Here is a 12,689-nt window from a genome sequence, read left to right as displayed (position 1 = left end):
AGGCTCTGTCTCAAAAAAAAAAAAAAAAAAAGTTCCTACAAACAATATAATAATATACCTGCACGCCGAGCTACTCAGGCCCTTCACTATGGCCTTCATCAACTCCTGTACCCCATTACTTCCTCATGCCTCATCCTGTGTCCCTGACAAAGTCATCTACACCCCTACCCCCGCTTACTTCCACCTTGGCTTCCACAAACTCCTGGTCAAAGTGCATCAAGAAGACCTACTTGAGGTCATGTCGACACGAGTCTTCTAAAGTGACCAAAGTGCTATTTATGCTGTTCAGGTGATTTTGTTCTAACAGTGAGAAGTTACACAGTGCTTACCATATGCTAGAAATGCTCTAAATACTTTGCAAATATTAACTTCCTTACTCCTCATAAAAAACCCGTGCAATATATGAGGTGGGCATTATTATAAGGCCATTTTACAGATGAGGAAACTGAGGTGCAGAAAGGTTAACCAACTCAGACAAAGTCATGTAGCTAGTAGGTGGTGGAGTAAGGATTTAAACCCTTCCTCTGTGCTCTTAGTCACTGTGAAAGTGGTCTCATGATATGCAACGAAAATGGAGTAGAGAATCCAGTGAGAAAAAGCACTCAGGACACATAATGTTGCTCCAAGAATGTAATTTCACTGCAAGCCTGGCTGCTGAAATTACCTGCTAAGACCTAAAAACTATTTTCCCTGATAGCTGCTGAAAGGACTTGCTGCACCTCTAGAAGCAATTTTACTTGCTGCCCCCCCAGCAGTCAAAACCTGCTCACCCGCTAGAACCACAGCAGCGCCAATGAACTTTCTCAGAGAGCAATATGCAACCTTTCTCTTTTTAAAAAAACTGCCAGCCTTCTCTTGTTCTTCAAATATACCAAAGACCATCCAGTCCGCATTTAAGTCCTAAGTTGCAATTCTTTTTTCCCAAATAAAACATTTAATTTAGAGATTCATCTCTACATTTTCATTTTCACTTAGATAGTCACTATCCGTATTGCCCATCTAAGAATTCAAAACAAAAACAAGCCAAAAATCCCCTCCAAAACCAAACAAATATTATCCTTAAATAATCTATTTTCTGGCAACAAAAATAAACAAATGGGACTTACTTAAAGTAAAAAGCTTCCGTACAATTAAGGAAACAACAACCAAAGCAAACAGACACCCTTCAGAATGGGAAAAGATATTTGCATATTGTGAATCTGACAAAAGCTTGATAACTGGGATATATGAAGAACTCAAATTAATCAATAAAAAAAAGACTCAACAATCCCATGTATCGCTGGGCAAGAGAGATGAACAGAATCTTCTCTAAAGACAGATGAATGGCTAACAGACATATGAAAAAAATGCTCATCTTCCCTAATAATCAGAGAAATGCAAATCAAAACTACCCTGAGGGTGGCGCCTGTGGGTCAGTGAGTAGGGCTCTGGCACCATATACCGAGGGTGGCGGGTTCAAACCTGACCCCTGCCAAACAACAACAACAACAACAACAACAACAACAACAAAATAGCCGGGCATTGTGGCAGGCACCTGTAGTCCCAAGCTACTCAAGAGGCTGAGGCAAGAGAATCTCCTAAGCCCAAGAGCTGGAGGTTGCTGTGAGCTGTGATGCCATGGCACTCTACCGAGGGTGACAAAGTGAGACTCTGTCTCTTAAAAAACAAAACAAACAAACAAAAAACCCCACTACCCTGAGATACCACCTAACCCCAGTGAGAATGGCCCACATCACAAAGTCTCAAAGCTGCAGATGCTGGCATGGATGTGGAGAGAAGGGAACACTTTTACACTGCTGGTGGGACTGCAAACTAGTACAACCTTTCTGGAGGGAAGTATGAAGAATCCTCAAAGAACTCAAATTAGATTTTCCATTTAATCCTGCGTTCCCATTACTAGGCATCTACCCAGAAGAAAAAAAATCCTTTTATCATAAGGACATTTTCCCTAGACTGTTTATTGAAGCTCAATTTACAATCGCCAAAATGTAGAAACAGCCTAAATGCCCACCGACCCAGGAATAAATTAACAAGCTATGGTATATGTATACCACGGAATACTATTCACCCATTAAAAAGATGGAGAATTTACATCTTTTGTATTAACCTGGATGGAGGTGGAACACATTTGTTTTTAAAGCATCACAAGAATGGTGAACCAAGAATCCAATTTACTCTGTTCTAATATGCAGGCAGCAGATGAGCTAATATAAGGGGGTGGGTGGGTAGGGGAATGAGAAAGTGGAGACAGAGGGGGTAGGGGGATGGGGGTCATGGTATATGGCACACTTCTTGGGGGTGGGACACAATTATAAGAGGGACTTTATCTAACAAATGCAATCAGTCTAATTCTTTGTACACTCAATGAATCCCAAACTAAAAAAGAAAAAAAATCTATTTTCAAGGACATTTCAGAAAAGTAGACTATTACACCCTAATATTAGAGTCAGTATACTGAGTGTACTCAGTATAAAAGCAAAATCATTTCATGATTCTTATTATTGACTTTATGTACCAAGAATTATCTCATTTAATCCTCACTGTATTGAAGGCTGATTTAACAGCTTCTTTGCTAAGTATTTACCCATATAAGAGAACCACCCTTCAGCTGTGATCTATTCTCAGTTCAGTGTCTCCCGAAGCCCAGACAGAGTAACTGTGTCTAGGAGAGGTTAGGAGAGGGACAGAGGTCCGCACTAAACAGCCCTTTCCTGCTACCTTTCAGAGTCTGCTGGCTCCTACCAGGATCTGTTTTAGGAAAAGTATTAATTTAGGAGTTCCAAGACTGAATTTTAAATCTGCCCCCAAAAATCATTTGTGCAATTCAGGACAGCTGGTAATCTTTCTGAATCGGTTCTCTACCCTTTTCATGTTCTCTCTCTCTTTTTTGAGACAGAGTCTCATTCTGTTGCCCTGGTAGAGTGCTGTGGCATCATAGGTCACAGCAACCTCCCTATTCTTGGGCTCAAGAGATCCTCTTGCTTCAGTCCGCTAAGTAGTGGAGACTACAGGCATGCCCCACCATGTCCAGTTAGTGTTTTTACATTTTTATTAGAGATCGGGTCTCACTCTTGCTCAGGCTGGTCTTGAACTTCTGAGCTGGAGCAAAGCACCCGCCCTGGCTTCCCAGAGCGCTAGGATTACAGGTGTGAGCCGCCACACCTGACCTTTTCATGTTTTCTTGAGATTCAACTGAAATAGCTACAAAAAGACATAAACTATAAAGTACTAGAAAACTGTAAGAGATATGATAGACTGTTTTAATAAACATGATAATTATCATATTTCCTTTAGGCAACGCGACTACTTGCGGCTGCCTCCCCTACCCCCAAGCCAACTTCTCCAGGGCAGGCACCGAGTCTTACTCTTCTTTGCCTGTTAAGACTGTTTCAATAAATGTTTCTTGAGTGAATGAGTAAATACAGGATTTTCAAAGGAAATTTTAGAGGCCCCATTTCGGCACAGAGGCGCCGGCAGAGAACCCTCCTGGTACCTGCTTCCACCACGTGGTCCATGGTGGGAAACCGCTTGTAGACGGCGGTGCTGACGGAGCGGAAGATGAGCAGCGACGTGAGGTTGACGTAGCGCATCAGCGTGCGTCTGAGCATGCGCCCGTGCTCGTCGCCGCCCTGCACGCTGCTGGAGATGAGGAACATCAGCCGGTCCGGCCACGGCAGGTTCACGAACTGGTTCCACCATCGGTTCACCACCAGGGTCACGTAAAACCCTGCAGGGTAACAGAAATTATAGCACAGAGCAGTTTCTCGGCAGGCCCCTCGGGGACGCTGGTGGTTTTAGCAGACTTTTATGGGACTGTTGTTACCCACACCTTACGATTTTGCACTCCAGAAAAAAACGTCATTTGTGCCTGGCACTGCCAGGACCCCAGTAAGTGGGTATTAGATCTCAAATATTGACTGCAAAATTGGAGAGTTAGTGAGGAGAAAGCTTAATCGTCCAACAGCAGATTGTTACCTCAAACTCGTTGGGTGTTAATGAGCAAAAGCAGCCCTTGAAGAAACCTGGGGGATATGATTCTGGTCCTATTGCAAGCAGCGGCTTTCCAGGCATGCCCCGCAGCTTGGAAACACTCCCATGCAGAATCATCGGTGTCGTCCTAACAGAGACAGCTGTGTGGCTGCATTCTGCGTGTGACCTATACTTACCAAGCACAAAGGTTACTGGAATTTGTTCAGCATATCTGTCACAGTAAATTGATAATTTTTCAAAGTAACGTTTTTGGGCTCCTGTAAGTAACAATCTGGAGCAAAAATAAAATGCACAGCCCTTTATGATATGTTTCTTCTGCACCTGCTTTGCAAGTGACATTAAGTGCAAACAACTAAGCACAAATAATCTGCTTTATTTTTAAAGGAGCAATAACTTTTTCCTAAGCTGATGTGTTTCAAAAGCTTTTAAATTGCTTAGTATTTTAGCATTGACATTTATTATTATCGTTATTATTTATTATTTTTTTTTTTTGTAGAGACAGAGCCTCACTTTATCACCCTTGATGGAGTGCCCTGTCATCACAGCTCACAGCAACCTCCAATCCCTGGGCTTAGGCGATTCTCTTTCCTCAGCCTCCCGAGTAGCTGGGACTACAGGCGCCCGCCACAATGCCTGGCAATTTGTTCGTTGCAGTTTGTCTAGGGCCGGGTTTGAACCTGTCACCCTTGTTGTATGGGGCCGGTGCCTTACCCACTGAGCCACAGGCGCCGCTGGAGCATTAACGTTTTTAGTACCCAAATTGGTCATTAAATAGTGGGATTTATTAACCATTTTATTTAAAAAATTATATGTTTGTAAAGTTTTATATGATTGATTCATTGGATTTGAAGCAAGATATGTTATAAAATATTCCATTTTTCAGTTATCAGTCAGGAATACCTAAAAAAGTGTATTGACTAAATATGGATTAGCATTATTAAGTAATTGTTGAAGAGTAACTGATTTTGACATTTTGATTTTATTTTCTCCTGAATATGCTATTTCAGGCATTCTTGATTACACATGTCACATCCATACTTCAAGGGATATTATTACTTCATTTTAAAGATCAGAATTATTTGAAATATAAGACAGATTTAACAAGAGTGAAAACTTTTATTTTTAAATTTAGTTACTGTCTCAAAATTTACATTATATATCTGACCCAACCTGCCCAGATCCACTTTCTAGGTTTAGCAATAAATGCATTTAGCAAGATTATTATTGTAATTTACATTGTTGGGGAGGGTATTCAGAGTCAGAAGAAATATTTTAAGATCAGTTAATATGATCAAAATATGTGTACAGAAAGAAAAGCCAAATAAATGAACTTGCAACTTGCATAAAATCAACAGTGTAGTTGCTCTGAAGGAGGAAGGGACCCAGGGAAAGATCCATCATAGCAAGTGTCAAAGGCCCATTTGGGTCAGTACAACTTTGAGAAAGAAAGTAGGGATACTGAGATAGTGAGCAACCAATCGGACTGCAGATGGAGAAGCACTGGGCGCTGATACCCAACAGAGAGGGGAGTACACGGTACAGGAAGGGCTTGGAGCTCCTGCCCCAGCTTTGGAGATAGGATCTGAATTACAGAAGTCCAGAGAGCTGGCAGGAGAGGCACCAAATGGTTGTACAGGCCTATCAGGGTCATACTGATGACAAATTATAGCCAGAATGCTTTCTGATCTTCAAATAAAATGGTCAAGAGACTTTAAACGTGCAAAACATGAACCTTAGAGTAAGAGAAAGCCAGATTTTTAAATCCCATTGCTACTATTAATACTGACAGATTTAGACTTTGAACATATTTTTAAATCTCTTTAAGCCTTGGTCTTCTCACTTGTAAATGGGGATAATAATACCTATATGTCAGGGATGTTATAAAGATTAAATACTATTATATATAACTACTTAACATATGGCTTCCTACTTCTTTAATAATAAATGGTTGGTATTAATTGGCCAAGGAAAACATATTTAGATAATAGACACATAGAAATTTTAGTAGCCAGAAAAGACTACAGAGATTATTTTGTCAAAAATAGAAATATCAAATTAATGAATTCTGATTTTGCCTTTTTATTCAGTATAATTAAGTATAATTATTTGTTTATAATGGGATTAATTGAGAAACCCACTTAGGATCATTAGTAGGCATGAGAATGAAACGATGTCTGTATTTTTCCAAAGATACGTTTGACTTTCTTGACAAATTCTTCCTATAGTTGTTGGTATACTCTTGATTAAAATAGAAGGATCTATTTTAACAAGATTTTTTAGTTGAGCTTTAGAAAATGAAGGGTGACTTAACGTAACAATCATTATTGTTATAAATGTAAGCACTCTTTGGTTTTCAGATAAAAATATGTATACAGTTTTGTGGGGTATAAGTATGGTATTGAAGCAAGGGCTGAGGCTCCAAGGAGCGTTTCTGGCTATACTGCAACTGTTCTAAAGGGCTGTTCTCTTCTAAGCATCAGTAGCAGCAATAAACTCACATAAGTAAAAATAAACTAATGAGTTTTTTTTTTTTTATTATGGTATTTATTTATTTATTTATTTGAGACAGAGTCTCACTATGTCACCCTTGGTAGAGGGCTGTGGCATCACAGCTCACAGCAACCTCAAACTTAAGTGATTCTCTTGCCTCAGCCTCCCAAGTAGCTGGGACTACAGGCTTCTGCCACAACACCTGCCTATATTTTGGTTGTAGTTGTCAATGTTTAGCAGGCCTGGGCCAGTTTTGAACCTGCCAGCCCCAGTGTATGTGGCTGGCAGCCTAACCACTGAGCTACAGGTGCTGAGCCACAAAGAGAATTATCATGAAACACCATTGTGTCTTCATTCACTTACTATTGTGAAGGCTTAGGTGACACATAAAGAGTCAAAATAATATCATAGTATATGACATATCTGAAAAATTATTGGAGGTTCTTAATAAGACATTTCTCTAAAGATATTTTCTCAAAATGTACACCAATATATGCACTTGTTTGGAATGGTGTGTAGCATAATAGCTCTTGCTATTTTACTTTTGATAGTTGTTAGCCAGTTAATATCTTTTTCCACAAGGGGTCCTGTTGCTGCAAGGAAGAACATGGGTGTGAGCAATGACATGTGTTCATCTGTGTGCATAAGAAAAATAACTGATGGACATATAAAAGGTGAAAATACAGCCTCAAAAACCTTTAGTTTTCTGTTTCAAATTTTAGTTTCCTCCAGAGAAGAAAAGTATGCATTTAATTTTATTTCTTTTTTTTAATGCATTTAATTTTAATGAAAAAACTCATAAAGCTTCCCTTTCATCATGCTGGTAAAATCGTACTGACTATAATTTTTAGTCATAGAAGTTTTTCTTGGGTTTGATGTTGTTAAAATTTCCTGTCAATCTGCAGGTGTATGCTGTGATGTTATAAGCACCTCTTTTTGTGCACATAGCATGCTCTAAACTCAGAAGATATAAGGAAGCTTCAGGCTTTCTCTTCAGTTGGGGTACAGGTAAGGGTTGTAGGCACTGCAAAATCTTGTCATTCCAGGCAGAAGCAAGGGAAGCTGCCTGGTATATACCATCTTGTGGACAGTTAATCACATACACGGTAGTTGCTGCAAGCCATCCAATTGCAGATTCCAACAATGAATGAGGTCGTGGAGAGAGGCACAAATGATTGCAGACTTTGCCCCTTCAAAATCTTCACATAGTAAGGAGTTAAGTATACATCTTCCAATTTATAACAACGTTCTTTTTTTTTTTTTTTTTTGAGACAGAGTTTCACTATGTTGCCCTTGGTGGAGTGCTGTGGCATCGCAGCTCACAGCAACCTCAAACTCTTGGGCTTAAGTGATTCTCTTGCCTAAGCCTTCCCAAGGAGCTAGGACTACAGGTGCCTGCCAAAATGCCTGGCTGTTTTTTGGTTGTAGTTGTCATTGTTTTTTGGCAGGCCCAGGCTGGATTTGAACCCACCAGATCCAGTGTATGGGATTTGAACCCACCAGATCCAGCTGGTGCCCTAGCTGCTGAGCTACAGGTGCTGAGCCCATAGCAACGTTCTGAAAACACGAACTATACCTCATTACGATCAACTAATGTGGGGCTGGACTGAAAGCCACCTGAAACTGACAGAGTCTACTGAACACCCTAAAACCAGTTAGGTGTGGATTAAAATACCCTGTGCTGAAGGGAGACAAAAAGAGGATCACGCAATGGAGGAGGTGGTGGAAGTCAGTGGCAACCAAGGGGTTCAGATTTTTGAGACTGTATTCTTACATGATATTGGACAGCCATGTGAAGAGACATACAAAGGAAAGTACCTGTACACCAGACTTATTGCTGTGTAAAGAACAGCAAAAACAATGAATTCCCTGTACAGGAGTTTGTAGATGCTGCCTCTCCACTTGAAGAGTAACCTATGAAATCCAAAAAAAGTTGCATTTGCTACTTTACTGGAGTAAGTCACAGTCATCGTGGATAATTTTTTCTAGAAGAGCAAAAAGACAAAACACAAGGGAAAAGTAACGTTTAAGATAGGTCATAAATCTGTATAAGGAAATGCAAGCCAGCAGCCAGGCAGCCCTATCCCTGTTTTGTCCTTCTCAGTTTGTATAATTTGGAACTTGCGGATAACCACCATCCCAGTGCTGGATCTTTCAGCAGAAAAAGGAGAAAAGGGCCTCTGGAAACAGAGATACTAGAAGCTTTAAACTTGCCTTAATTGCTAAGTATTATTTTTAGGTTATATAACCATTGCTCATAAATACTTGAATGAATAAATGAGTCATATGAGATGTGTTCTGATGTCACCTACCATGTATTTTCTTAATCTATGGGAGGATTTAGGGTATTGATAAGCTGTGCTAACTGACACTTTCAAAAGCAGTGGCCAAACTTATAATTTGGGCCTCTATTTGCCAAAGTATGTAAAGAGGTACTTATTTCACCCTTAAACTTACTAAGGGGATATTTGGCTCACTTTGTGTCTTTTCTTTCTCTCTCTTTCCTCCCTCCCTGCCTCCCTTCCTTCCTCCCTCCTTGCCTCCCTCTCTTTCTTCCTCCCTCCCTCCCTCCCTCCCTTCCTTCCTTCCCTCCCTTTCTTTCTTTTTGAGACAGAGTCTCACTCTGTCACCCTGGATAGACTGTCACTGGTGTCACAGCTCACTGCAACCTCAAACTATTGGGCTCAAAAAATCCTCTTGCCTCAGCCTCCCAAGTAGCTGGTACTACAGGTGCCCACCACAATGCCTGGCTAGTTTTTCTATTTTTAGTAGAGATGGAGTCTCACTTTTTGCTCAGGCTGGTCTCAAACTCCCGAGCTCCAGGGATCCTCCTGCCTTGGCCTCTCAGGGTGCTAGGACTACAGGTGTGAGCCACTGCACTCAGCTTTGGGTCTTTTCTTACAAATCAGGAGCTGCTGTTACGGGGAGAATCAAGGCCTCCACAGGAATTTACTTGATGGGTTACTTTTGGTGAGTTTAGATGGATATTGGTGTCTCCCCAGAGGAGTTCTGAATGCACAGTCAGCACTCTACTGTACTTCAAAAGGTGGCCAGAAGCTGGGTCAGTTTTCTCATGAAAAGTCTTGAATAATATGCTATGGCTGATTCACTTTCTGTTTGGAGCTGAACAAAATCTGTTTCATGGATGTGGTTACCAAGTAACCACAAACCTGCTTTTCAGTGAGTTTTTTGGAATCCCATCCCTTTTCACCAAGACATTAACCATTCAGGTTTTGGCATAAATGGCCAAAAGCTAATCTTTGAAAATCCTACTTGCTAACATGCAGCATATGCAGATAAAAGATTTCTTCAAAATTTTGGTTTTCTCTAAAGGATCTGAGAGTCATAGAGGTCAACTTAGCCTGAAATCATGGAGCTTTTAAGTAGAGTTGTACTATACACACAAAATAAATGCCATAGCAGATTCTTTATATAAAGTAACCTACATCACACATTTTATCATAAATAAGAAAACTGTCTTCATTTGGCACTGGGAAAACAATCCAGCTCTAATTTGCACATATTCCTTAAGGAAATGAAATTCTTGAGCTACATGACAGCATTTTTAAAAAATCACAAACTTGGCCTTCAACATCACTGATTTTAATAAAGAAACCAGGGCCCTTTGGCATAAGTAAGTTGCATTGCAATGGATGGGACTCATACCACAAAAACTGGTTTAATTTTTCCATCTTTACCTCATCTATTTGTCTAATGTGAATACAGCCAAAATTGGCAGAGTAGCACAATAAAATTAAGCCCATTTCACAATTTGTTCTCATGGGCATAGTAGTTTTAAATAACAAAATAACTTTCTTTCATTTAATAGTTCACTCTTCCTTTCAAGCTATGTCAACTAAAATCTAACAGAGCAGAGGGCAGAATTAAAATGCATAGCTTTACTCCGCACACTAACCTATGTATCTCCTTTGGAGTTTCCGGCAGGAAAGGGAATCTTCAGATTTTTGGTCCCCCCCTGAAGAGGTGCCTTCAGGTTGGCGCTGTGCTCTTTGGTTTCACTGCTTGCTCATGCACGGATAGATTTTCTCTCTGTTCTCTGGCTACTGAGAAGACTCAGAGTGTGGCAAGCACAGGGGTTAAATGTTTTTCCACTGGTGGAGGCCTGTTTATGCCGGTTTGCCCACTGATGACAGTTATAGCTGGGAACAAACAGAAGCAACAGCTGCTGATGTGGCTTTTTTCTAATCTATAATTATAACTCCACCTGCCGTCCAAAGTGCCTCTTTGAATGAGAAGTCGGCAGTGACATGAAGGGTGTTGACCATTTAAATCTGTTAGATTTATTTTGTCTCTAGCCTGGGATCAAGGAAGAAAAGTCCATTTGCCCCTAAAAAGTTCCAAAAAGTTCAAGGAGGAGGCTCCACCAGCCAAGTAAATAAATATATACATAAACAGACTTTTTGTGCTTGAAAGAAGAATAAATTCTTAAGAAGCCATAAACTGGAGCAGACAGAATATAAACAGGATTTTTGTTCATTTGAGAGGTATTGAGAATGCTTTTCAATTAAAAGTAACAAGCATGTGTTTATGTGTGTGTTTTAGAAGCGCATAGAGAATTATGAAGTGTGATGACTCAGTGCGGTGGGAACGATCGTGTCCTGATCCATTACATTTGTTACCCTTCCATGGCCAGCTAGGAACAATTTTAAATTATTAAAAATGTTTTCTATAGGTTGACTATACCTACATTTATTCATTCTTAGTGAGTTCACCAGCATTCTTTAAATAATGGAATAAATAAGTCAAGGCCATTTTCTGGGACCGTGCCAATCTTCTAAGGTCACTTGTACATCAAGCTTAAAGAAAGCTTTGTACCTTAAGCTTAAAGAATATTACTACCAAAAACCTGTGTCTTTTGGAGAAAGACATAGACAAGTGCTTGTTCTAAAATTGACAATACATGTATTTACATATTTTTCTGAAGTATTTTTGCATTTTATATGCTTTATCAAACTTTATCAAAGCCAGAGTTCTAGGTGTCTTTATTCCTTGCCTCCACTCCTGTTCGTATTTCCAGCTCTGTGAGGTAATGGAGTTTCTATATATGTTTGATACTTGAGTATCACATTATCTTCACTATTCTACTTCTGTTAGTACATTTGGGAGAATTTGTGAACATTTAAAAAATATATCTAGAATGCCACACGAATTATTTTTGGGTTGCTATGAAAAGTGGTCAGATAGATCAGATGTCGTATTTATAAAGGTTTGCAAGACTCATTAAAGTTGTTGAATTTGATCAGATCTAAACCCAAGCACTTATGACACAGAAACATGGGAGGTATTCTGTAAAATCCCTAGTCCTAACGTCTGTTGGAGTGCTGCGGCCTGAAACTGGGCGGGGCGTCCGCCGCCTCTGGGGGCGCTGCGGGCACTGTGGGCCGGTTTCGCGTTTACACCGGGGCGGGGCGGGGGGCGGCTAATTATGTTCCTCTCTCCTGTTGGACTGTTCTGAAGACTGACTGATTAATGGTTCAGGGTAGCATTCTAAATGCGGATTAGTCAGTAATGATTAGATTGAAGGAACACTCTTCAGCTCTGAATCTTGTGGCTGTTTCTAGCAGGTATGGAAAGAAGCCAGGTAGAAATTAACTCCTTAGGAGAGACAAGCAGCTGCAGTTAATTTCAAAAATATGCAACAAACAACAAATGTTGACTTTTTCAAAGAAACTTTAAAGTTTCTTATATAAAATATAAAACATTTTTGGCCAGGCATGGTGGCTCACACCTGTAATCCTAGCCCTCTGGGAGGCTGAGGCCGTGGATCACCTGAGCTCAGAAGCTGGAAAGCAGCCTGAGCAAGGGTGAGACCCTGTCTCTCCTAAAATTAGAAAAACCAGCCAGACTGGCGGCAGGAGCCTGTAGTCCCAGCGACGTGGGAGGCTCAGGGAAGAGGATTGCTCAAGCTGAAGTATTTGAGGTAGTTGTGAGCTATGATGCCACCCAGGGTGACAGAGTGAGACTCTGACTAAAAAAAAGAAAGAAAAGAAAAAGGAAAAAATTTTTTTTTCTAAAGTCTAAAGGTACCACATGATTATTACAAAATAAAAAGGAAAACAACATACAAAGAACAGAGTCCATCATGCCACACTAGAGGGTGCTATCATTTGGAATAAAAATTATCTTTCTTAGACTTTTGCCGAAAATATTTTAAGCCCTGTAATTACTTGGAAACAATATGATAGGCT

General features: G+C 40.2%; 1 protein-coding gene across 1 annotated transcript in view; it reads right to left on the bottom strand.

The window, feature by feature from the left end:
* The window catches only part of BEST3 (bestrophin 3), a 68,178-nt gene extending 57,567 nt beyond the window's left edge, over positions 1–10,611 (bottom strand). Inside the window, exons 1-4 of the mRNA XM_023517927.1 lie at positions 10,393–10,611; positions 8,299–8,465; positions 4,167–4,261; positions 3,494–3,727 (exon numbers count right to left, since the gene is read on the bottom strand). Of these exons, the coding sequence (XP_023373695.1) occupies positions 3,494–3,727; positions 4,167–4,261; positions 8,299–8,450 (481 nt within the window). The 5' untranslated portion in view covers positions 8,451–8,465; positions 10,393–10,611. The remainder of the gene's footprint in view (positions 1–3,493; positions 3,728–4,166; positions 4,262–8,298; positions 8,466–10,392) is intronic.
* Positions 10,612–12,689: the final 2,078 nt, after the last annotated feature.

The sequence above is a fragment of the Otolemur garnettii genome, unplaced genomic scaffold, assembly GCF_000181295.1.
Source record: "Otolemur garnettii isolate 467f Iridium unplaced genomic scaffold, OtoGar3 scaffold00125, whole genome shotgun sequence".
In the NCBI taxonomy this organism is placed as follows: Eukaryota; Metazoa; Chordata; class Mammalia; order Primates; family Galagidae; genus Otolemur; species Otolemur garnettii.
The sequence above is the reverse complement of the archived record's forward strand: the minus strand, read 5'-3'. Positions and strand labels throughout refer to the sequence as shown.